At 36.1% G+C, this 26,760-nt stretch overlaps 1 protein-coding gene and 1 long non-coding RNA gene across 2 annotated transcripts; both read right to left on the bottom strand.

The window, feature by feature from the left end:
* Positions 1 to 2,299: 2,299 nt before the first annotated feature.
* Positions 2,300 to 6,336, bottom strand: LOC127511455 (CD209 antigen-like protein E). Its single transcript, XM_051892268.1, has 6 exons — positions 6,333 to 6,336; positions 5,031 to 5,192; positions 3,406 to 3,615; positions 2,858 to 3,039; positions 2,670 to 2,770; positions 2,300 to 2,554 (listed from the first exon to the last, which is right to left on the bottom strand). Exons 1-6 carry the CDS (start codon positions 6,334 to 6,336, stop codon positions 2,422 to 2,424), a joined length of 792 nt encoding a protein of 263 aa, XP_051748228.1. The 3' UTR covers positions 2,300 to 2,421.
* An 11,342-nt stretch (positions 6,337 to 17,678) lies between these two features.
* Positions 17,679 to 19,608, bottom strand: LOC127511312 (uncharacterized). Its single transcript, XR_007929994.1, has 3 exons — positions 19,045 to 19,608; positions 18,901 to 18,942; positions 17,679 to 18,199 (listed from the first exon to the last, which is right to left on the bottom strand). It is a non-coding gene; the product is annotated as an uncharacterized LOC127511312 (long non-coding RNA).
* Between the last annotated feature and the right edge of the window lie 7,152 nt (positions 19,609 to 26,760).

Below are 26,760 nucleotides of genomic sequence, written 5' to 3'. Positions count from 1 at the left end.
ATTTCTAGGACCTGGCAACCCTGTGTACAGTAGTACTAATAGTAGTAGTAATAATTTTATTTATATTTAAATCTGGTGCATTTTGTAGCTGGTTTAAATTTATTAAAAAAAAAAAAAACTCTTAAGTTATTAGTAACGTAATACATTATGTGGAACTATTACATTTTGCTTTATTACATTATTATAGTTGCTTGTGTGTTCATAATGCATTATGCTCACATATTTGTTTAAATGTGCCATTTAAAAATAATCTTCTCACAGATCCATCTTAATGCTGTATTACATGGATAATCTTCCCAAACTGTTGAATGAGTCAAAGCACAGTCTTCATCACCACTCTAACTATTAGGCTCTCCAGACCACCAGAACCTGAAAGAACAGATCAGCATTAGATGTACAGTGCTGCTTTCTGTGTGATATGATACTGACTGTGAGATATGATCATTTATTAGATAATAATTAGTTAAAGGGATAGTGGTGTTTTAGAGGTAAAAAATTATATAAATACTGTTCGGTTTCTCGCACAAACCGATTGTTTCGTGTCTTAGGACATCAATGTGTCGTCACGAGCCGCAGGGTTTAATTTGGATTTGTCTGTGCGTGTTTTTTTACTCTTATAGATGGTGTTGCCATTGACGTGCATTATACGACTGACAGACTGCAACGGTTGGAGTTAAAAAATCATCATTCGTGTTCTACTGAAGAAACAAAGTCATCTACATCCTGGATGCCCTGGGGGTAAGCAGATAAACATCAAATTTTCATTTTTGGGTGAACTATCCCTTTAAATTCAGTGATTTCTTACCCAGAGGTCAGTGTGCTGCCATCAACCCATTTCCATCTGCCCTCCACAGAACAGCATAATAAAGAAAAGTGCCTTTCAAACAGTAACATGAATTTAAGTCACAATAATCGTAACTTCTCAGCCTTATTTAGTTGTTCAGCTCATAATATATAAAGTGTAATGTAATAAAGTATTTATTTTACAGTACTATAACAGTAAATTATGTATAATTAAATTATACATGAAACTAACCCTAAACCAAACTCTGTTCCTAACCCTATAGTAAGTACATGTTGTTATTGATATAACTCAGTACTTAAATGTATAATTTCACTCTAAGACATCTTAAAATAAATTGTAATCAAACTATTACATTAAAAGAAAAGTCGGCTTATTAGGCTGCATTGTGAACTCAACAATTTCATAAAGACTTTACTAACTTTGTGATTATGATGTGCTCCATCATTTTGAGTTGAAACACATTTAAAGTTTTATACACTAAATTAATAAAATAAAGCTTCTGCTTTCTAACTGTCATTATACGTTTGTAATCATTTTTGAGAAATAAAAATTTAAATGATTGTCATAACTTTTTTTATTTCCTACAAAACTATTTATAATTTTTTTTTTTTCCCTTCATTTTTGTAGGTAACTAATGAACTAATGTGTTACAATTCTACCAGTGTATTAAACACACGACGAGGAGATAAGAGTCAAATAAGTCTTTTACTTGAAAATCCAACAGGAGAATACAGGAACAGACAGGAACATACACCAATGTAGACACAAACGACACCCAACAACATACTGAACAGACACAGGAACTTAAATACACTGACTGATTAACTCAAATGATGAACAGCTGTGATGAATGTGATTAGTGTCCATGGTTACAGATTGTGGCGGGAAACTAGAACAAAGGAACATGTGACAGATGAAAACAAACAAACTGAAAGTCCATGTGACTGTGACAAAGTCAGTTGGCCAAATCTTCCTGAAGTAAACGTAACGTTATTTCTTCACAGGTTGTTATTCAGATGATTTGTGTTATGTATAAGAATTCAGTATTCATTTGATACTATAATCTTCATGTCTGCTGTAAATCTTTTGTAGATCAATAATAAGGACATTAATAACACTTCACAATAAGGTTCTATTAATTACCTTTGGTAATTATTTTAGGTATCAATGATTAACAGCATTTATATTAGGGGCGTGCAGTGGAACCTGTATCTGCAACAATCTCCAGATGATTTGTATCTGTATTCGGACTAAACTGGAAGTGACGGAGCTTTAACCGGAAGTTTTTACAATTACTTGACAAGACTGTCATGTCTGTGCTTTTAAATGTTTCCTACGTAGTCCAAATATGCAATATAACTCATATAATGTACAGTAGTACTAGTAGTAGTAATAATTTGATGTATATTTAAATCTGGTGCAATTTGTAGATAGTTTAAGGTTTAGATTAGATTTTTAAAAATATGGCAAGGGAACAAAAATGTTTTTTATGTGTTAAGTTATTAGTAATGTAATACTCATTACATAATGTGCAGTTATTTCATTTTGCTTTATTACATTATTATAGTTGCTTGTGTGTTCATAATGCATTCTGCTCGCATATTTATTGAAATGTGTCATTTAAAAATAATCTTCTCACAGATCCATCTAAATGCTGTATTACATGGATAATCATTCCATCCTGTTGAAGAAGTCAAAGCACAGTCTTCATCGCCCCAGTAACTATTAGGCTCTCCAGACCTCCAGAACCTGCATCAACAGATCAGCATTAGATGTTCAGTGCTGCTTTCTGTGTGATATGATACTGACTGTGAGATATGATCATTTATTAGATAATAATTAGTTAAATTCAGTGATTTCTCACCCAGAGGTCAGTGTGCTGCCATCAACCCATTCCCATCTGCCCTCCACATCACTGTCAGTCAGACCAATCCAGACACCATCAGAACTGTTACTGACAAATTTCTAAGAATAAAAACACAGATACATTTCATCATTTACAGGCAGGCTAAACACACACACACACACACACACACACACACTTTCACTCACTTGTTCCTCTCTGTTGTTTATGATGATCAGATCTGCTCCTCTCTCTGTACAGTATCTTCTGCACTCAGTCCAGTTTTTCTCCTCAGAGGAAATGAAGTAAAGACTGGATTGATAGTGAATCCATCCATCTGTAAACACAACCAGTTTAACTATTAGCACTTTTTTCAGTCTTTTTAACTTGTCTCGTTCATCTGTTCACATATACACGCTGAACCACGAGAATAAACTGACATGTAGTTGTAAAGTTACTTGTAGCCAGTGGAATATCTGTTGGGAGCATCAAAATAAAGTGTCAGCAAATATGAAGCAGTCTACTGATACTCTACTGAGAGTTAGTTGACATGTAGGTTTAAAGTTACTTGTAGTCAGTAGAATGTGTAAAGTGGACAATTGAAATAAAGTGTTACTGAATTTATTTTGTACTATAGACTCTTACCATGCTGTGAATATGTGCACTAGAATTACACTTGACATACAAACACCTATGAATACTAACCAGATTGTATTCCTGCTCTGTAGCAACTACTAAAATGACAAAAGAAATTCACCCAGTTTACCAAGAGTCATCTGAAGATCATTTTTCTCCAGTTTTAGCTGGTCTCTCTCATTGGTCAGGTTTTCATTCTTGGATATTAACTGTCGTCTCTCTTGAGTGAACGTGACACACAGCACTATGACTGCAGTCAGCAGAAGAACACACAGCAGCACCAAACACACTGCAGCTGCTCTGGAGCTTCTGATCTTCACACAATCACTTCCTGAAAATGACAGATATCAAGATAAATGCTTTCTCAGTTTCCTAATTGTATGTTTGTGTTGTATGTGTAACTGTATGGTTTCTCTTGGTTCAGTGTTTATATTGCCATAAACAGGTTGAGACATTTTTGTTCACATGATGGAAGCTACATGTGTTTCTACTCTGTAGTCCTCTGCCACTTATTGACCTCAACTACTAAAAGTAGAGTCTCAAATAGCAAAGTACATCACAGTACAAGAGCATGTGACACCCTTCCAGTTAATCCAATATATTTGCATAACAAAAAGCTCTTCCTAGAGGGCACTATTGTGGTAGGCATGATTTTTTCCCCCAAACCAGTTCAGCGGAAATCCCGCCCTGGAGCCGATTCTAAACATTTAATTGGTCATGTCAATTACAGTAACGATTACCTACACCCAACCCTGATCCCTAAACCTACCCGTCACTGTAACCTCAGCCAATGAAACTGGTTGCAGGGTGAGGATTTACACTGAGCCATTTGGGGGGAAAAAAATCACACTTGTGGTAGTGTGGTTAGATGTAGCAGCCAGGTTCAAATTAGCACAGTAAAATTATACATAAGAGAAAAGTCACCTTACTTAATCCAGTGAAATTAAAATTGATGAGAAAATGTATCTTAATTGTGCTTGAAATCTGTGTTCTTCTGTTGCATGTTTGTTTCTATTGCCTGCGATGCTTCTTTTAATTGCGGGTCAATCACATGTCACTGAGAACGGAAATGGTCTGAAGTCAGTGTAAAGTCTCAAATGATGTGAGGTGCAATGCTCAAGGAGGCTGGGGTAAAGATTTTGAACTTTATTGACATAATGAGGCTGGCACAGAATGATGCTTTCAATGAGCATGAACAATCAGTGATACAAATATGGTGTCATAAAGGCAGTAAAGTCAAGCCTGTGGTTTCTCTGTTTCTACACCAACACAAAGATAGAGCAGCATTCTCATCAACATTATTATGAAGGCCTCAGGTATGGTGTACATTTTAGGACATCCACAGAACTCATTTATATGATGAAAAAGCATCATGCCTCAGACTAAAAGGCTTCAGTCATTGGACAAAACTGCATCGCGCCTCAGACGGAAAGGCTTTAAGTCTCAGAAAAAACAATGTCAGTGTCAGGTCTCATACAATTAGGCATCGGACGAAACTGACTGACCATCCTAACTGAAACACACAGGCTGAGTAAACATTTTAGTCTGTTTTTTCTCTCTCTCCAAAATCATTTACAAATAGTTATTTAATCCTACAATAGCATCAGAAGAACACAAAGCTGAACCAAACACACTGTAGCTGCTTCTGATCTTCACACAATCACTTCTGAACACCACAGGAATGACATTAGATGACTGAACATGTGCAGACTCTGATGATTTGATCAAAGTAATGAATGTGATTACCTGTACGCTGAAGTGGTTGGTGTGTGTTTGTCTCTGTCCTGAAGTCATGATCTGTCACACATTCTGCACTCTCATAGATTTCCACCATCATCTCCACTCTGTCTGTGTTCATTCTCTCAGACTCAGTCCTGATCACATCTTCATAAATACCATCAGACATTTCTGCTCTTTAACCGTCAAACATTAAATGATCTTGTTCCTTGTTCATTGTAGATGTAGTCAGCACTCGCCTTCTTTTTAAAGCCAGTGACAAACAAACTTGCGGTCAGTGTGTGAAAACAAAAACATGACATCAGACCCTTAAAGTTGACATGAAACAGTAGTTGTGATAGTCTTTCTTCCCTTTTGTGATGTATATCCGAGTAAAACTCTGCCATTGCTGTAATGTCATGTGATTGACAGGTTGTGCCGCTCTCGCTCCAGTAAACACGTCATCAGAGAAGAGAAGAGAAGTCATTGCAAGAGGGAGGGGAAGTTATTTTAATTTAAGATTATGGGGGCATGTGAATTTATAAATGTGATGTTCATTGATAAATCATTCATAAATACTGCAATATTCCATAAAAAAATAAGAATAATTGATTTTGATTTCAGTGACTTATTCGTTATTGTGGAATAATTCTTCATTCTTTCAGTGGTGAGAATGTAATGAAACAAACACTCAGGAAATGTCTTTGTTGATTTTATTCTTGCAAGAAGGTTGTTTAATGCAGATACAGAATTCTACAGAGAAGAACACCCTCACCCAGTGCAGCTGTCTTATATACCCCTCTTATTGTTCCTTGTTACCCCAAACCAATCATAACACGTTACCATATTAGGATCATAAAAACTGAAAAAAAGAGCGGGGTCTAAATCTTAGCAGATGCCCTATTAAAGTTCAAGCTGTCTAGACAAACACATTTGCACCTTTGCCTCACTTCCTTTGTTAGTTTCAGAAGCGTTTCTTAAAAGAGAACAGCATTAGCAGTAATTTTCCACTGAACAAACTGTTTTAAATGATACACAAGACAGAGAGAAAACAAGTATCAATGCATCCATTCATAAATCAGGAGAATAAATGATAAGCAATAAAAATTCCTCTACAATGTTTAGAACAAGCACTGGACTGTGGCAGGTTACTGGGGAAATGCACATTTGGAAAGGAAATATATTTACAGGAACATTTCAGCAGGTTCAAGATGAGATGAGATGTAAACATCCTCAGTTTGGAAATGCATACTGCACACGAACACACTCCCACACATTTTTTTTTTTTTTTTTTTTTAAACAAGAACCTTCATCTCACCGTATCAGTCTCACTCATGCTTTCCTGAAATTTTTTTTGTGTTGGGAAATCGTGAAATCTGAGGTAAGGCAACAAAGAGTCAACAGAAGATATCTACATGTTTCCCAGAAGACAAATTAAGTACAATTTACCTCGATCTTCAAATTCAAAAATTTTTCACCCCCGGCTCTCAATGCATCGTGTTTCCTTCTGGAGCATCAGTGAATGTTTGAACCTTTTTTAATAGTTGTGTTTGAGTCCCTCAGTTGTCCTCAGTGTGAAAAGATGGATCTCAAAATCATACAGTCACTGCTGGAAAGGGTTCAAATATGCAGAAGATGCTTGAAAACTGAAGAATCTGCAGGACCTGGAGGATTTTTCTGAAGAACAGAGCTCAGTTTAACTGTTCAGGACAAACAAGGGACTTATGAACAACCATACCAAAAAAAAAAAACCTTTGTGGATCATCCAGGTAACCACACACAGTATTAAGAATCAATGGTTCCCAAACTTTTGAACGGGGTTATTTTAATAAATTCAGCTATCTTTTTTTTTTTTTTGTCTTGTGTACTATATGTGATGTGATCTACAAAAACCCATCACATGGTGAAATTTTACTTATTATAGTATATACTTACTGTAAATGACCATCAAATTCCCAATCTCTGCAATAGGCCGTCATCTTTACCTCCAACCATAGAGGGCAGTGTTGCCATAGAATACCTGAGAAAGGCTTTCACAAGAAAGGACTTTATAATTGAAAATGTTACTTAAAAAAAAAAACCTTTTGTTTGTTTTGGTTGACTAATAATTCTCGCTGCATACTTAATGTGGATAATTGTATTCTTATTTGTTTTACAAGAGTGTTTACATTTTTTACCACACATGCCTTTATTTTGAAGTCTGGAAAAGGAAGTGCAGCGGCACCCTGTGTGTTCATTGGCGCACTTTTTACGTGAAACATCATTCTGATTTAATGTTACCAGAGAAAGGATGAACTTTTGGGTACACACTGTACAAATGTTTGTTTAAAAAGGTTTCTTTCTACATCTTAGCTCCTGGCTGAAGGGCACAAGGTACCGTTTTAATTTTATGTTGTGTGGTAAACTTTGAAGGACTTTGAAGTGTTTATTTTATTGATCTCTTTCATTTGATAATGTTGTTATGCACAGTGTAGTATTGACTCGTCAGTGTTTCTCTTGATTTGCACTCTAAATAGATTGTTTACAGTAAATCAGCACTTTATTTGGTAATTTTATTTAATTAATGTTTTTCTCTCTAAATTGAGATCGTCAGTTTTACCAAAATTAATTCATTGTTAACTCAGGTGTTTCATATAACGTAGTTAACATCGCACTCTAAAGGGAGATTGTTGTAATTAAAACAATTCATAAAATCATATAGGTTATTACATTAGCCTGTATACTAAAATGTGATTTATTGTCACATTATTTATGGTGTAAGCCAATTAATTGCAAATGTGTATTCATTTATAGGTTTATGGATATTTGCATACAATTAGCAGGCAGATGTCTAATATTGTTTGTTTGTTTTTATTCAGCTCGTACAGTGTTTTTGGAAATTAAATTTTTTATAAACATCAGTTCCTGAGAGTAAATTGCATCTGTTCAGCCGGGAATGCTACACTTACTAATACTTTTTGTTTTGATACCATATGAAAGCTGCTTTCAAGCCCTTTCCAAATCTGTTTTTATTTCTTAATAATAATAATAAGTTTATTTTATATAGTGCCTTTCTGCAAACTCAAGGTTGCTTTACAATATTGTAACACAAATATGACAGCAGACAGAAAAACAAAATGGAAACATAAAATACTTAACATGAATTAGATCATACAGTCAGAGGTCAGAGAAACAAGAAACAAAAAGATATGTTATAAGGCGGGTTTTGAAATCATGTAATGATGAGAGATCACAAATGTTTGGGAATGGAGTTCCAGAGTGTGGGGGGCAGAGATACAAAATGCCCGACCACCAATATAATACTGAATATGTTGGAGCTTATTAATTATTGTGTTTGGTAAACTATAATTAGAATTACAGTGAACCAGTGTCTCAGCATCATTGATATTTAAGAAGGGACGTAAACGTGCAATATTACGGATGTGAAAAAAGGCTGACTTAGTGAGTGTAGAGATGTGTGGAAGTAGAGAGATGAGTCAAAGATTATACCCAGGTTTTTAACAGAGGTCGAAGGTCGAACCAAGACTCCAGCAATGTTAACATTATCTGTGTTGAGTTTGAGAAAGTTACTGGTCATCCAATCATATATCATTAATACAAGCCGACATGGAGTTGATGAGAAAATGAGAGTTGTGTTGAAAACTAATACAGAGTTGGGTGTCGTCTGCATAGCAGTGGAAGTTGAAGCCATGATGACGGATAATGTTACCTAATAGGAGCATGTAGATGATGAACAGTAAATACCCAAGAACAGAACCCTGGTGAACACCGTGAGAAACCGGGGCAGTAGTGGACTTAGCTTAGTGAATAGAGATGTAATGCTGTCGTTCGGACAGGTAGGAAATGAACCAGGATAGAGCAGTACCAGAAATACCAAGAGCAGAGAGTCGTGAAATGAGAATACTATGAGAGATTGTGTCAAAAGCAGAGGAAAGGTCTAACAGAATTAAAATGCTAATGGAGCCTGAGTCAGTGGCCATAAGGAGGTTATTGACAACCTTAAGAAGTGCTGTCTCAGTGCTGTGGTGAGTGTGAAAACCGGATTGGAAACATTCGTAGAGGTTGTGAGATGACAAATACCATTGAAGTTGAGCAACAACAACTTTTTCAAGCAGCTTCGAAAGAAACTGAAGATTCGAGATTGGTCTGTAATTGATCATGTCAGAAGGATCAAGACCAGGATTTTTTTTAAGACAGGTGTGACAGCAGCATTTTTTTAATTCCAGAGGAACAGCACCAGTACTGAGTAGTTGAGAAATGAGAAGTGAAATAGGCAGTGAGATGACAGGTGCAGTTTTTAAGTAGAGCAGTAGGAGCAGGATCAAGACAACAGAAAGATACGTTTGATTTCTTGATTAGCTCAGAGATATAAACAGGGGTTGGAGGGTTAAAGTCAGTAAAAGTACCAGGTACAAGATCAGAGGGGAAGTCATGCGAGAGGTGAGAGGAGTAAATAGGTGGAAAGAGATCATATATGCGATTTATTTTATTTTGGAAGAAGGGTAAGAATGAAATTTGTATAACTGTATGTTCCTTTTAGGCAATAAGATGCACATTCAAATCAGTTTTCCTGTAAAGGCATTCAAGACGACAACCAGTAGTTTTCAGTTTGCGAAGTGTATAGGTAAACCACGGAGATCTATGTATACAAGTCTACATTTAAGAGGGGCGTGTATATCAAGGCCGTTGGAAATGGCGGTATTATATTTGGCAAGGATTTTAAGGGGGCGCTAGTGTGCTCAGTAATGTTGGACAGATATGTTTGTATAGATTCAGAAAACAGTAATGGATTGATAGAATTGAGGTTATGGTAGGTTATGGTGGATTTCACCCTATGGCGGGGAAGAGGCATTACACAGTTTAGTTCAATGCAGAAGTGATGAGAAAGTCCAATTTGAGAGCCAAACACAGAAACATTAAGTAAACCAGCAGTACAGACCAAATCCAGTGTGTGATCTTTTAAGTGTGTAGGAAAATCAACATGCTGTACGAGACTGAAACATTCAAACACTGATATGAGTTCACGGGAATCTGCACGATCACTATCAATGTGTATGTTGAAATCACCAAGTAATATAACTGAAGGAGACATGGCACAGGTAAGGGTTAACAGTTTGTGCAGTTCACTGAAAAAATTAGACATTGATTTGGGTGGACGATACAGGAGAACTACAAGCAATGGAGAAGTACCAGAGATTTTGAGAACTAGATATTCAAAAGTTAATGTCACATGAAGATCGATAGTATTGAGAGGGATATTGCTGCGGTAGACAGCAGCCAGACCACCACCTCTAGATGTTAAAGGAACACTCCACTTTTTTTGAAAATAGGCTCATTTTCCAACTCCCCTAGAGTTAAACAGTTGAGTTTTACCGTTTTTGAATCCATTCAGCCGATCTCCGGGTCTGGCGGTACCACTTTTAGCATAGCTTAGCATAGATCATTGAATCTGATTAGACCGTTAGCATCTCGTTAAAAAATGACCAAAGAGTTTCAATATTTTTCCTATTTAAAACTTGACTCTTCTGTAGTTACATCGTGTACTAAGACCGAAGGAAAATTAAAAGTTGCAATTTTCTGGGCCGATATGGCTAGGAACTATACTGTCATTCCAGCGTAATAATCAAGGAACTTTGCTGCCGTACCATGGGTGCAGTAGGCGCAATGATATTACGCAGCGTCTCTCACAATTGTCTCCATGGTTGCAAGGCACGCTCCCTGTGTAAGCAGGGGGTCACAGGCGCTGCGTAATATCATTGCGCCTGCTGCAGCCATGGTACAGCAGCAAAGTTCCTTGATTATTACGCCGGAATGAGAGTATAGTTCCTAGCCATATCGGCCTAGAAAATTGCAACTTTTCATTTTCCGTCAGTCTTAGTACACAATGTAACTACAGAAGAGTCAAGTTTTAAATAGGAAAAATATCGAAACTCTTTGGTCATTTTTGAGCGAGATGCTAACGGTCTAATCAGATTCAATGAACTATGCTAAGCTATGCTAAAAGTGGTTCCGCCAGACCCGGAGATTGACTGAATGGATTCAAAAACGGTAAAACTCAACTGTTTAACTTTAGGGGAGTTGGAAAATTAGCCTATTTTCAAAAAAAGTGGAGTGTTCCTTTAAACGAGGTTTGGCCAGGTAGCTGTATCCAGATGGAGTGAGGAGATTTAGGTGAAAATAGTCGTTAGGAACTTGCCATGTTTCAGTGAGCAGCAGGAAGTCAAGGTTTTTTTCTGTTAGTAATGCGCAAAGCGCAGTAGCCTTATCCGTGAGAGTACGACAGTTAAACAACGCAAATGCGGGATGAAACGTGCACTCATTGCGTGTATGTAGATCAGTCAGAGATGGATTTCAGGATACAGTAATTAATGATGTAAGATTTGTTCCACAGTGGGTGGCCGGCAGCATAGAATAGCGAATATCCGAGTGGTTAGACCAGATAGATGGAACAGATGAGGATGACAGGAAGCGTGATGAGAAATGGTGGCAACAGGAACGATGAACACAACATGGATGTCAAGCAATCCCAAGCTCCTTACAGAGCCTGTATGTAGTCAAGTCGAGACGGGGGTGCGATTTCAGGCTACGCAGTTGAGATAGCGAGTAGTTGAGTGTCATGTTTGCGATGCAGCTGAATAATAAGCCCAGAGTTAAAACTCTAAGAAGAGCAGGTACTGGGACGTTGCGAGCGATGGTAGGCATGATTAAATCACAGACAAGCAGTTACAACACAACATCACCAGTGATTGAAGAACACACTTCTCTTGCAATAAAACGCAAGAGAGCTGCAGCACTCTCGTCACTAATTGAGCACGATCAGCGCAGTATGGGGACCTTTTCAGTCAGATTGAATGGCAGGGGGTTACCAACCATCCAAAATACTGTCCACGATAGATAAACGATGGAGTGGAGACTCACCCGCCAGCTATGTAGAAGGTCCGATGGAGTAGCGCAAAGATAAAGATAGGCAAACGACAGCAGAGTGGTGTGAGTTGAATGAGTAGCCAGTGATGAGTAGAAGTTATCCCAGATAGCAAGGTGACATTGATTCAATGTTGAAATTCCATCAGAATCATCATTTTGGTTGAGATTGAAAATTCAATGTTAAATAATATTGAATCAACATTGAAATTTCAATGCTTTTCAGTGTTGAAAAAGACAACATTGAATCAACGTTGATATTTCAATGCTTTTCAGTGTTAAAAAATACGAACATTGAATCAATGTTGATTTTTGGTCAGCTTCATTTCCCCATGTCAATTCATCTGTTCCCTCATTCAACACTTTATTCACATTAGCATTCATGCTCCCCATGACCCTTCCCTCTAGTCTAGTCCCACAAAAATAAATAAATAAATAAACATATAAATAACAATTGAATAAATAAAAAAATCCTGCCAACTGAAGTGTGTAGGTAAACTGCAACCAGTTGGAAGTCAGTGAGATGAATCAGCTGGACATTATTATTATAATATCGTTACACTCTTTCAACTTAAATAGTAAATTCACAACTACTCAAACATCACACCTGCACTTTAAGGATCCCGCGTCAGACGTTTTGCTGACGTCACGACGGACGATTCGAACTTTCTGCTCAAATCGATCTATTTTCTCGGACTGAAAGGTAGGTTGAACTTGGAAATTTGTTTTACTTTATAAATTCGATAATGCAGCGTTTGAATGTGTGTTTTACAGTTAATTAACATTGTTTGTGAACATGAATACAAACGGAATCGTAATTAATCGAATTTAAAATGAATGCGTCCTTTACCGTGTATACAGCGCGAGATATTTGAAATGCTGTGGGCGATAAGTGCGCGTGATTCCTGCATTATAATATTGAGTTAAGCTTTTAAATTAATATTTGTCTGTTATTTTGTCTTTGACATGTTAGCTCTGATTTCATGTGCCCAAAATGATGATCCAAATCTGTAAGTAAAGACATTGTGAGCTGACGTTACATTTGCCTAACTTGGTGTTTTGCTTCGTCCAGGGAAAAATGTTAGGATATTTTTAGTATAAATCATGATCATGATTTTAGTAGAAATAGTAGATTATAATAGTAGTATTTGCACAACTAATTAATTGACTTAGCAAACAACTTTCGACACTTAATGCTGTAAAAATGTTTCTCCTCTTAGGACCTAAAGCTTTTCAATGTTGTTTGACAACCGAGGACACTTTGCAATACATCGTAAGTCATTTCTATATAAAAAATGATATAGTTGTTAATGAATTACTAATGTTGGATAAAGTAAAATCCATGTTGTTTATTGACTTGCATGTTACCTCTTTAACAAACTTTAGACTTGGAATTACCCAAACCAGATCTTCATTAACTTATGCCATCCCAAATGCATGTGATTTTTGTGTTGTTTTTCTCTGAAAAATATCTGTTTTGTAATAATTGTTGCTAAAATGCATGTTTGAGCTGTTTTAACTGAAAGTAACTTGCACTGACATCTTAATTTTTCTGTGCTATTGTTTTGTCTCAAGATGAATGCCAATAATGTATTTTTTCTCTACTACTTAACCCCTTTCACAGACAAGGCTTAAACCTAGTCCCAGACTAAAATGCGTGTCTGAACTGTTTTAACTGAAAACATATCTTAAAATATGTCACTGCCATTGTTTTGTCTCAAGATAAACACTCTTCTAAGGCATGTTTATAAAAGCTACTTAAATAATTGAACTAAGGTCTGATCCTGGCTTAGCCTAAGCCTTGTCTGTGAAACCAGGTCTATTTGTTTGTGACCATGAAATGCCATTTTTACAGCCACTTGTTTTTCCTGAATGTGATGTTAATTCCTGTTCAAACAGTGTGTGGTTATAAATGAATACATTTGTATGTAAACTGGAGGAAGTTGTGAATTTTTCATTAAAACCATATTAACTGCAGCCCTTACATTGTCTCTGATTGAAATTAGAATCTTGCTGTACATAAAGCAAGATTGATTTGATATTGTTTCCACGTTAATTCAGTGTTAAATTGGTGATTTAATTAAGGTTGAAAAAACATTGATTTTTACAACCATCTTGATCTATTTTTCATCATTGAAATAACCTTATTTCAGGGTGCAAACCTGATAAAAAATCAATTTAAAATTTAACATTGATTCAATGATAATTTGGTTAATGCATTAACATTGATTCAACGTTGATTCAAGGTTGGTCTGCTATCTGGGATCCCTGTCGGTTATAATCCACAGTAGAATGACAATAGTAAAGTCCAGTTATAGTCCAGTAAAGACGAAGTATAGATCCAGTACAGCAGGAGAAGAGATGACACGATAACACGAGGCACAACACAGCAAAACAAACAAACAAAGAATTCCAGTGAGAAGCGGCAGCAAGACGTGCACAGCTTACTCTCACCGGAAACGGAAATTGAGTTTGTTGAGCACAAACTGAGTGTGTGTATGTGTGTGTTCTTTCATAGCTTATCTGTAACAAAAGTTATGGTTATCTGAAGTTGGCTGATCGCTGTGATTTTCAGGAAAAGAATTTTGTTTTAAAACTGTCACATTCCCTCTGTTGGGATGCTTGGCACTCTTTTTTTATTTATTGCATTTTTTTTCATATCACATATTTTAGTAATCATCATAAATGAGGTATCATTTGAAAGCTTACAAGCTCAAGATTCATCTCGTGAAAACCATTTTGAAATCCGATGTTTTACTATGGAAACGGTACTTAAATTTCTTTTAGCAAAGTAAAAAATTTATTTTAACTACTCAAAACCTTTTCTGATCTTGACAAAACACATATTGTCTGAAAGGTATGAGTCTCACAGTTCCATATTTGCCAACTGATTTGGTGACAGAAGTGACATTTGGACAAAAACGTATAAATTTGTTACAGGAGAATGCATTTTAAAAAAAATCAATGGAATGTCGATGACACCTGGTGGCTATTTTTGGTACAAGCGCCTAAACAAAATCTCATAGGAGCTTCAATTTTTGTGATATCATCTTCAAATTTGGAACACAACTTGACTAGACATATGGCTTTCATTTGATAGCAATTTTGAGTAAAATATATTTACTGTTGAACAAATTCAACAGTGCTCTGAGAAATGTAATTCAGTCTTAATGCGAATGTCAGTGATTGCTGATGTTGTATTATTCTAACACTTCTCTGCACGTGTTTTTTGACCTCCATGAGCTTGTGCACCAATCTTATGCACCAAAAGCATGCTTTCATTTAATTTCAATATGTGTGGTATACGATGAAAAAATTAAATTATAAAATTAATAAATAGAGCCATATCATAGAACGTGCGAAGACGATTTTAATACTATTTACTCCCTAAATCTGAGCTGCTGAAGACGAGGTGGATTCATTTTGTTTTCGAAGAAAATGCTCCCTCAACTCTACCGAAATTCGTTTATGTCTGCGCGAATCATTTCACACCGGACTTCTTTGTGAACAAATGTCAATACAAAGGGACAATACAAAACATAGGTTGTGCTAAAAAGTTGTTACTCAAGGACAGATCTGTAAAAACTGTTCGTGATCCAGCTTACAGCCTCCAGAGTGATACTGGATACGGCAGTAATGAAGGTGAGAGCACTTTATTACAGTTCATCGGAGTTGATGTATGTTTATTAGTGATTTAAAGGATTGTGTGTTTTGAGTGGTTACGATGCTGGGTTAGATTTGCGCCATGGCAAGTGTTTTATTTGTGTTGATTTTATATTGTTTATTAATTTAGCTTGTTAAAGATTGATAAAGTTGTTTTGTATTTGTTTTTCTGTTTGACAGATCTTCCTTTTTTGGAGCTCTGTGCATATGGACCTCTGATGTCTGGGCCCTGCTGTTTTGCTTATGATTTTTTTTTTTTTTTTTCATAAAAGTTTTAAGCTGATGGTCATATACTGATGTTTGTGTTTAAGTTATTTCTTATCTGTTATCATTATTGATTTTGCTATCTGAGTCCTGTTTGTACCAATCGCTAAGGGTCTATATGATGTGTGGAGAAAAGGGGAGTTTTTAACCCATTTTTCTATATTCCAGGAGCCAGCCTGCGTGGGAGTACTTTCCTCTGGGGTCATCTGGGTCTTTCCTTTACTGCATGTGGTGTGAGGTTTCCTGCACTGCATGGGTATTGATTTGAGAGTGTAGAGTTATTTGTATTATTATTCACTGCACCTTTTTAAATTTGTTGTTTGGTGCATGTCAGTGCACATGTGGTATGTGCTCTTGAGGTTGTGGCCCAGTGACATTCTCTTCTTCCCGCAGGCTTGGTTGTTCTTGCATTCACAAATTGTGGGTTATGATTTTAATATTTGACTTAAAGTCTAGACATCTTAAAATTGTCATTCTCTCTTTTTAGATGGTTATAAATGTGAAGTTGATTGCTTACTCAGAGATTTCAGTACTGATTATTAATAAAAGTGTTGTATTAATAAAAGGTCACGTCTCTGTTCTTCATTTACTAGCTATAGAACTTGTGTTGCTGTGTTTAATTATTTCTGTGGGTATCAAAACCCCGGTGGCGTAGTCGGAATCAAGTGCGATAATTGGCTATCGCTCGGTCACAAGTAGTTTGCAACCCTGGAAATGAATGTCAGTCGTTTAACTTTTTTTTTTTTTAATCGTAAACAGTAGGCAAATATTGCTGTATATTGCGTCGGTCATGTTCAGCTTCTTATCTTACCTGCTCACACTATGCGTTTGAAATATAAACCCATGTGCTTGGTTGCACCGATTGACCATGATGTTTCGAGATATCGTCAAAAGCATCAGCTATGGATATCTAGAGGATTTAGCATTTCCATTTTATTATTATTATTAGGGTAAGCCTACTTTTATTATTAAATGGATATTTATTACAATTCATTTGGCCCACAATAGGCTAATTTCATAGCACATCACCCCATAACTGACGTGCTGCGGGGATAATAAAAGATTTGATATATTAGCTTACTCCTCATTGAAAATGATTTAAAGACATTTATACAATAAATTATTGGCCTTTAATTAAAATTATTAACAGTCTATGTGTCTGAACACTGCCATAATCAGTCAATGAAAAGCAGCTTTATTTCAAAAACAACTTGTTGTTCACCTCTTATCATTTTTTTTTACCTATACAGTATGGGCCACAAGAGAAATATTAAGAAAATAAATTAAGACAGCCTACCGTTGTCAGCATGTTGAAGTAGGATTTATCTCTCATTGTCTCTGAGGGAATATGCGCCGAAGGCTCGTCGGTTTTATTTATTTTTTTTTTTGTAAAGGCTACTGAATAATTCACTGGGGATTGAGACTTCTTCATCGGCATAACTCTAATGCAAAATCTGCACACTGCTCGTGTGATATACAGTACACTGACTCGCCGTCATGCTTTAAAGGGGGGGTATCACACACAGTTTCTGCCAATCTCACGTTAATCTTGAGTACCTATAGAGTAGTATATGCTACAGCAAGTCACATAGTCTGAACAGCACAGCGATCTGCCAACGTTTATAGTCCTGTAGTGTAAACTTGGCATTAAGTTGACCGAGTGGATCTCGTCTGAACTCATGTGAGTGAGTGGAGGCGGGGCTAATTATCATATGTGTATTAAATGAGGCAAGGGTGTAGAGTTACATACAAGCTATTTTAAGGCATTAAAAAAAATTTCACAGAAAAAAAAGTTTAAATATGTAATTTTGTGATCAAAGATGAGTTTTAAGGAGATAAAATTAGTTTAGTTAATCATTAGTCACAGATTAACTAAATATTAGCTGTGCATTAGATAATCATGAATTATTTCATATTAGTGCATATATTGTAAAGTGTTACCATTTATTTTGACAAAAAATAGATTCATTTGAAATTGTCTCATTTGTCAAAAAAAACTAAACAAAAAAAACAAATGCCGATCACAAACTAAATTTCAAATTAAAGCCATTTTGAGTTGGTGTAAAGACACATTTATGTTTGAGATTTATGCTTGATATTTATTGGCAAATATTATGCAAAAAAAAAAAAAAGAAAAGAAGAGAGGAACAGATGAGAGAAAAAGAGAGAGAAAAGTGCTCATTAAACATTGCAGTTATGTGAAATAGTTTGCAGTGGAACTGATTAATGACATTGCAGAGCTTTAGAAGCAATCTTTAATCCTGGAAGTTGAAGAGACGTAATCATGTGACTGGCGTGTGTCCAAGGAAGGTAATCCTAGAAGAGTCTTCAGAGCTACTCCTCACCTTTTACTGCAGAGACAAAAATAAACAATAGAGAGTGAGAGAATGTACAGTTTGAGTTTTTCGATGAGGCTAGAATCTAACATCTACAATCTAGAATAAAATACTGCAATCTTTGTCAGACAAAAATGCAAATTTGACAGTACAGCGCATTTTGAGATAGGATACAGAAGTAAATTTCCCTGCTATTAACAACAATAACATTTGTAAGTTAACTACTTATTTATGTAAGACATTGATACTGATTTTCAACAGGTTCTTATTGAATTTACATTTTAGTGAACTAAACATTTAAATTTAAGCTTTGTCCTTAATTCATGGGATACAGGATTTAAAGATCTTTTGTTATTCCCCTAATGAAAAGTTACCATAGTTCTAGCATAGCATTCAGAGTTCCATCCTAAATCAGCCCAAGCCATCATTGCTACAGTAGTTCTTTAGAATAAGTATCGGAGGCTTGGACTTGAATTAGCAACAGCAGATCCTGAATCCATAGCTGAAGAAAGTACTTTTTTTTGGGACACTCCTTGGTTTTTCCTTGATTATTCACATATTTTTCTGTTGAACTGTTGTATGAAAGGAATTTCACATTCACAGATGTGTGTTATAGCTGTATATGAACACATACTGATTTACAGCCACAACACACTCTTGTTGGTGTGAAATCGCTCATGTATGTGTTGTGTGTGTATTATTGTGGTGTGACTCACAACAGCAGCACCATCTCAATATTTTGCCCCTTGCTCCTGGCCCTGCACCAAGTACACATAAACAAATCATCAGTCAATGAAGTGTGTTATTTATGATGCATACACATGTGTGCAACTGTATAAATGTGTGTGAGAAAATCTTACTTGGGCATGGAAGGCTTATGTTAACGAATTGTGGGAGGTCCTGGCTTGGATGGTTCTGGATAGTGTCTGTAATCCATTGCTGATACTGTGAGACGCGGGTGAACACATTGGGCACGATGTTTGAACTACAGTTAAAAAAAAAACTGGTGATGCCAAACTGAACCCATTTTGAACAGTACTGACTCATAACTGGACCTCCAGAATCCCCCTGCAGACAGAAAGAGATTGTGTTTTCATCCACCTGTTTTGCTTTTTCATGCTAACAATCATCAAACAGAAATACAAACTGAAAAAAAAAAAAAAAAAAAATCAAGTATTAGATGTTTAAAGATACAGTGAACCTTGCCAGACATGGTCTGTGTAGTAATGAGTAATAATCATCGTACACAGTATATGCCTACAACACTAGCAGAATTTCCAGCACAAATCATATTGTTGGTGATGGTTGCATTTGTCCGTTTTTTTGGCCAGTTCATTTGATTAATGATTGTTGTCAGCTGGTTATGACACAGATTATGGTCAATCACAGAAACTTCAGCCTCCTGCAGAGTCTTAGGATAAGGTAGAGCCACTGCACACACACACACACACACACCATCATCACCATGATGTCTTTATCTGAATAAATTAGTCAAATCCAGTTACTGACAGAACACAAGGACATATGTACCTCTAGGTGCAGTTTGTCCCCAGCCTATGATCTGACTCCTGGTGCCAGCAGGGAAATCGCTGCCTTGAGCTATCAGACACACTGGACTAATATAGTTATTAAAGGTGACTGGAGAAGACAAGTGCAGCAGAGCGATGTCGTTGTCACAATTGTCAGTCGTATTATCAAACAAGCTGTGAATGTAGATTTTTTGTACATTTCTCATGGTTTCATTCCTATTTGTTCCATGCTGTGTCATCCTTCCCAAGTACACACGTAGGTTGCCCACATTAATACTGTAATTACGCCTATAAAACAAAAATAGTGCAAAAGCAATCATAAAAGGCAGGTGTTCTGTATATACTGTATGTGTTGATATGGCTCTTACCCAATGAAACAGTGAGCTGCCGACAGCACCCATTGACTGCTGATGAGGGAACCTCCACAAAAATGGCTGTGGGGTTTGTGCAAACTAACCATCCACGGCCACACACCCGGACGGGCATCAACACCACCCCCAATACGAGGGTACAAAGGGCCATGTGCACAAACTATGAGAAAGAGAGAGACTGCTCAGAGACAGAAATATTTCATAGGCTCCAGATGACAAAAGCTTTTCTATTAGAAAACCATGGGGTGTCTTATTAAAGATGCCGTAAGATGTTAGATGTTTTGATAACTTCTGCCAGACTTAACCACTCAATTGGATCTCCCTCCCTCTACAAAAATCCACCCTCCAAAGATATGACAATCATGTAAAACAAGTGTGATGTCAGGTAGTAAGGACATTTTTGCATGTTATTCTATAGAAATATCACTTAAATCTTTATCTCTTTAACTTAAAAACAGAAGCTGCCCTAGAAGTGACAATATTTGTCACTGTCCTTGAGAGTAAGGTCTTACCTTGGACACACATGAGCAGTGCCAAAGTCACACACGTCTTCCACATCTTCATGCAGACTCTCTCTTTACTGGTAGGATGAATGTCTATGACGTTTGCTCTTCTGTGCCTCTCACAATTCCTTTAATAATGTCTCCTATCTAGTATCTCTTATCACTCTTCTTCGTTTGTCACACTCCGTTTCCATTTTCAACAATCTTCTTTTATTCCTTTTCTACTGTCAGTACAAAACTTAGTTATTTTCTGTTGTCTTATTCTACGATAAGAATAAGACAACAGTGCACAGCCATTGTTCTGTTGACAGATTCTCTATCACCGCTGAAACTGTTCAAAACATACTGATCTTCATGATCTTGCATGGCCAAGCACTACACATTCAACTTTTGTTCAGCTAAGGCTGAAGAGTTTTTTTTTTCCTTTTTCTTTTTTTAAATAATATATTAAATAGATAACCAAGTTATTGTGAAAGGTTTGAAATGCCTTGCTGAAATGGAAAAAGACATTCTCTAAAAACCAGTAGTCCAAGCAGTGCCTAAACACTTTAGTATTTTCCTTTAAGTCACCAGTTGGTTATTTAAAAAGAAATGGCATACACTTCACTTAATATCACACCAGAGTGCTTAAACTCACAAAGAGATATCACAACTTTGTTAAGCTAGAATAATTTAGTAGTTTTGCATGTCAGTTGGGATAGACATAATTTGCATATTATTATATGTCAGTACAGAAGCAATTCCTTTTCAGTCCAAAGCTTTTTTTAAATGATCAATTCTCACATGGACAAGTACAAAGCCTTAAATGGTTAGTTCACCCAAAAATGAAAATTCTGTCATTAATTACATTAAATAACGACTTATATAGTGATGGCCGATTTCAAAACACTGCTTCAGGAAGCTTCGGAGCGTTCTGAATCTTTTGTGTCGAATCCGCAGTTCGGAGCGCCAAAGTCACATGATTTCAGCAGTTTGGCGGTTTGACACGCGAATCCGAATCATGATTCGACACAAAAGATTCATAATGCTCCGAAGCTTCATGAAGCAGTGTTTTGAAATTGGCCGTCACTATATAAGTCGTTATTTTGTTTTTTTGGCGCACCAAAAATATTCTCGTCGCTTTATAATATTAATATTGAACCACTGTACTCACATGAACTGATTTAAATATGTTTTTAGTACATTAATGGATCTTGAGAGAGGAAATGTCATTGCTGGCTATGCAGGCCTCACGGAGCCATCGGATTTCAACAAAATTATCTTAATTTGCGTTCTGAAGATGAACAAAGGTCTTACAGGTGTGGAACGGCATGAGAGTGAGTAATAAATGACATTATTTTCATTTTTGGGTGAACTAACCCTTTAAACCTCTGTGCAGTTTTTTCAAGTGTGGCATAAATAAAAAGGTTGCAGCTCATAAGTCATTCTGGATAGACACATAACCAACATATATTTAGAAAGCCACACTTGAGAGTTTACAGTTCAAAACTCAGAATTACTCAGACTGTTATTAATATGGAGATATATAAGCTCAAACATAAAAACAAAAATAAAAAATATTAAGAATATATTTTTTTAAATGTATTAAAATATGTGGCTGTATTGTACAAACTTAAACAGTGAAGCTGAAGCCACAAGTGTGGTCATGCTTCATTTAAAATCTGAGGATGTTATCTCTTAAAAATATACATTTTGTGAAACATTTTCTAAGATTATGTTTTTAAAGAATGCTAAAATAAGCTAATAAATAATGTATTGCCCCCTAAAAGCAATGTCTGGTGTGGTGAACTATCCCATTAATATTTCTATTGTTCTCACTCGACAAACCTTTCACACCTCTGCTGGGTATGAGACCTACTCTTTATTATTTTTTAACATTATTCTTTTGTTTTTATTCGGCCACTATTAACATTAATGGCATTGCATCGCTTGCTCATCAACACTACTTTGATCCCACTATGCATTTATCGACCTATTCACGAGTTCACATGCACATTTAATTAAGTAGAGTAAGGCTGCGTATTTGGCATGTTGTCCAAATTTTGGCCTGAACACAGAGTAGCCTCTTCCCCCCAATGTGGTAAGAATAGTTTAGGACTAGGAGGGAGGAGAAGGGGTGGTGGAGGGATGCTGATAAACTGCCAATAAACAGAGGCAAGTCTGCTGTTTATATACCTCTTTCGTTAATTGAGCTGATTAACTGAATGCGCTCCTCTCGTGTTAATTAGGTAAATTATCTGAACACGCTATTCCCGAACTTTGTTAATAAAACATCATTTATCAGAAGTATTTCTAGAAAGACAAAAAAAAAAAGCATTTTTTTTGGGACCTTACAGGAATTTTTTTTTTAACAAAAAACAGCATGAAATAAATGCATTAGAGCTACAATTAGCATCAAGCTACATAACACAATTTATAAGATTTTTTTTTTTACACACTTTTACTCAAAGCTCACTTTAAACCACCATAGAGTGTTAGTAATAAATTAAGAATGCGATCTACAATGGATTTTGGTCATAAATATTTTAACCTTTTATAAGCAGCTAATCGCTACCTGCTTAGCATTTACAATGTGAACATCCTTTATTGATATGAAAATACCCCAAATCGCATGAAAATTATTCAGAGAGAGATGGCCTGCATATGAATTTAAGCCGATTGTTGTAAACTAGCAGTTGTTTAAAGTGCCCCATTATGCCTTTTTTAAGGTTCCTAATATTGTTTTGGGAGTCTCCTACAACAGGTCTACATGCATACAAGGTCAACAATATATATATTATACATTATATACATTTAATTTCACCTGAGGTTTCAATGTTTTGTAAACTATTCGTTAGAAGCAGTTCAATGAATCAGTCTTTTTAAACCCCACCTTTCCATGAGCCTACACTGCTCTGATTGGTCAGATGGCCCAATCCTTTTTATGATTGGTCTACTGCGCCCATTGCTATAACTGAATGACAGCTATCAATTCGCAAGATGTTGTATACAATGTATGGACAGAAAGATATGTAACCCCTTGAAATTAGGGTGGTTAACAGACCCTTAATTTGAAGGAAAAAAAAAAGTGTAGTGACTGCTGTTCTCCGTGATGAGCGAAATAATTGAGAAAGGAGCCATTTTACGAATGAGAGAGAGTGGAGATAGAAGATTGTTTATTCAGAGTGCAAATATTTTAAAAGAGAGTAATATAGAGTGTGAAGAAAGAGTTTTAAGTTCTTTTCCAGTCGAATCTAGGGGAAGAAACATCTTTTTGTACTTTTATTTCGAGGAACTCCGGAGAGTGTTTTGTTCCTCTGTTATTGCACTGTAATCAGTCATATGCGTTCAATTAATGGTTTACGGTAAGAAATATGCATGTAAAAAGAGATAAAGGATAGTTTGTCATAAAAAAACAATCGGAGTTCAATCATATGAGTTGTTAAAATCAACTGCGTAACATGTTGTTTGATGTGCAATAGTTCATGCAAACAGCCAATTTGTGATAGTATGATATTATTAATCAACTATATGGGGATATACTGTTAAGAAAAAGAATCAAAGTATGTGATGACATGCAAGTATGACATTCAGTTGTCTTATTTCGTTTTTATTTAGTCATATAACATGTCAGACATTGCTCTGTTTAATGTTGATTAAGTGGGTATATTCTCCCAGGATTTTCTTTGTAAGATAAGTTAACAAATTAATATGCAGTTGAAGAAAGAAAAAGAGAAAGCTCTGAAATCTCATGTGCTTTTTATCTGTTGTCAATTCAGATGAAGTGAATGTGAATGAGTGATAAGTTTTCTGCATTATGCAGGTTGTTTTTTTTTTTCTTGTTTCCTGTTGACGTGTATTTCTTCGATCGTGGACGAGTGAACAGCGAACCAACAGTGCCTAGTTGATGTCGCAACCCTTTCTTTGCAGCACGTTCAGCATCCTTATTCTGTAATCAATCCCTGGATACCAGAGGTGGGAGTAAGTCACACTTGTACAACTCACAAGTAAGTCTTAAGTCTTAATCTTCAAGTCTCAAGCAAGTCCAAGTCAATTTTTGTTAGAATCAAGCAAGTCAAGTCAAGTAACTGCTTTATGTCAAGCAATTCAAGTCAAGTCGTAGCTTGGGTCAAACAAGTCACTGGAAAATCATACAAATGTTTGATGATTTAACTGAATTTATATTAAAATAAGTTAAAACAACAGTAGTTATGGACTATGGGAGTTTTATTTGCAACAAAAAAAAGCAATATGCATTTCTACTCAGAAGGTGTCCACATACAGCTGAGCTGTCAATACAATAAAAATCTAAAAATAAAATAAATAAATGTGTGTGCGTGCGTGTATGAGTGAAAAGTGTATTGTTTGCATGTGCATGGTGGGTTTGCAAGCCTGTATTATGTTTTCTTTGTGTGTGTGTGTGTGTATACAATATATTTATGTGCATCCCCATAAACTATCTATAGGCTTTTCACTGAAGACCAATTATTAGACACTGTACACATACTAAGTGCTATTGCAAAAAAAAGCTGACATTTCCTTATAAACAGTGAATAGCCATTTACAATGCATTGCACTTGCAAAAAAAGTAAATGTGATCATTTTCTCTGTTACCTTTGTTCTTCAATGACAGACAGCATTGGTTGCTGTCACTTTAAGATCTGCCGCACTTGAGGCGGATCTCACGCGCGTCCCACTTTCTCACAACTATTTACTTTAGTTTAAGACTCATTCAATGCTGCTCTAATGAGGATACTCGACAAAACTGACATTTTTGGCATTGTGTTCAAGCGTGACATTCTGGCGCGCGTCAGTTTCTATGCGTTGTGTGTGTGACAGGACATTCACAGACAGCGCGTTCTCTTTCTCTCTTTTGGCGCGCTTAAATGGTTGCATTTGCATGAATAAGAACGTGATCATATATTGTAATGCTAGCCAAAGGATGACAGAAAAAACGGATGCTGCGTTTGCGTTAAACTGGAAAATGTTGACAGCACTGATTTTAACCCAATTTTCTGTTTAATGAACACAAAACCAATTCAAAGTCAACTCTTAACATGTCCAAAACGTTATTATTATTGTTTTTTTTTTACTTAATTATTCTTGGTGTAGCGCCTTCCATGTTTAGTCACGGCTGTCCATGCTCTGTCCATCAGAGAGCTCACAATAGCTCTCTCTGCTTGCCTGCTGGGTCAGGTGGTTAGGTTGCGGTGCGTTCAAAAACAGATATTAAACAAAAGACAAGTTATTTCGAGTCATTTATCTCAAGTCCGAGTCAAGTCAAAGTCAAGTCAGGTCTTTTGTTAATACTTGTCAAGCAAGTCTCAAGTCCTAAAATGTGCAACTTAAGTCTGACTCGAGTCAAGTCATGTGACTCGAGTCCCCCACCTCTGCTGGATACAGATAAGAGAATACAACACACCATACACTTAGGATACCTTGAGTGAAACTGAGTTTAAAACTAACCGGGTAGTAATTTTTTTTTCTTCTGTCACGTGACTACTTTTTTTCCTTTTTTCTATTTTTTCCTTAAAATTTTCTTCCTGGAAGGACCTGACTTTATCAAAAAGACAAAGACAAATAATAACACTAAGAAAAGAATTTCTGAACAGTGTTTGGGGAAACCTTTCTATTATTGGTCATACCAAACAGGCCTGATTCTATTTCCTTTTAGTTCCGTTAACTATGTTTGCAAACTATTTTAAATGGATGGTACCAATACAAACTTTTTTTTTCTTTCACAAGTTGTATTGAAATTGCTGTCTCAAATTCTCCTTACGAACTTAGACGTTAACTATACTGTCACGCTACTGTGCCCATTCATCCTGATTAGTTCATTTAGAACCCCATACTAGAGTGATACAATGGGTTACAGATTTTACTGTATCAATTGGAGCTCGAGTCTGACGATGAAACGTATGAAGTAGTCGATCAACCAGAAACCGATTCGCGTTCATAAAATATAGAACCACTGTACTCCAGTTAAGTGTCACCTTAGTTATTTATAAAATGTGATAGCAGCGTAGGAGCACCTGTGGGAACTGTATCAGAATGTCAAGAGAAGCTGAAAACCTCTAAACATAAGATAAACATTTAGGCCAGATGTGTACACAGACTTTTTCATCATAACTATTAACAAAGAAAAATAGCTATATCATTGTTTGACATTACAATGGGTGTTTACTGTTTACAGA

This window comes from Ctenopharyngodon idella, chromosome 4 (assembly GCF_019924925.1).
Source record: "Ctenopharyngodon idella isolate HZGC_01 chromosome 4, HZGC01, whole genome shotgun sequence".
NCBI lineage: Eukaryota > Metazoa > Chordata > Actinopteri > Cypriniformes > Xenocyprididae > Ctenopharyngodon > Ctenopharyngodon idella.
Note: the sequence above shows the minus strand (reverse complement) of the source record. Positions and strands in the feature narration are given on the sequence as shown.

What these genes read in the sequence shown, in the direction of transcription:
- LOC127511455 (XM_051892268.1), bottom strand. An exon ending in GATGACTCTTGGTAAACTGG is followed by an intron (nt 3,040 to 3,405) that starts GTGAATTTCTTT and finishes CAGATGAACGAG; the next exon opens with ACAAGTTAAAAAGACTGAAA. An exon ending in TAAACAACAGAGAGGAACAA is followed by an intron (nt 2,771 to 2,857) that starts GTGAGTGAAAGT and finishes TTTTATTCTTAG; the next exon opens with AAATTTGTCAGTAACAGTTC.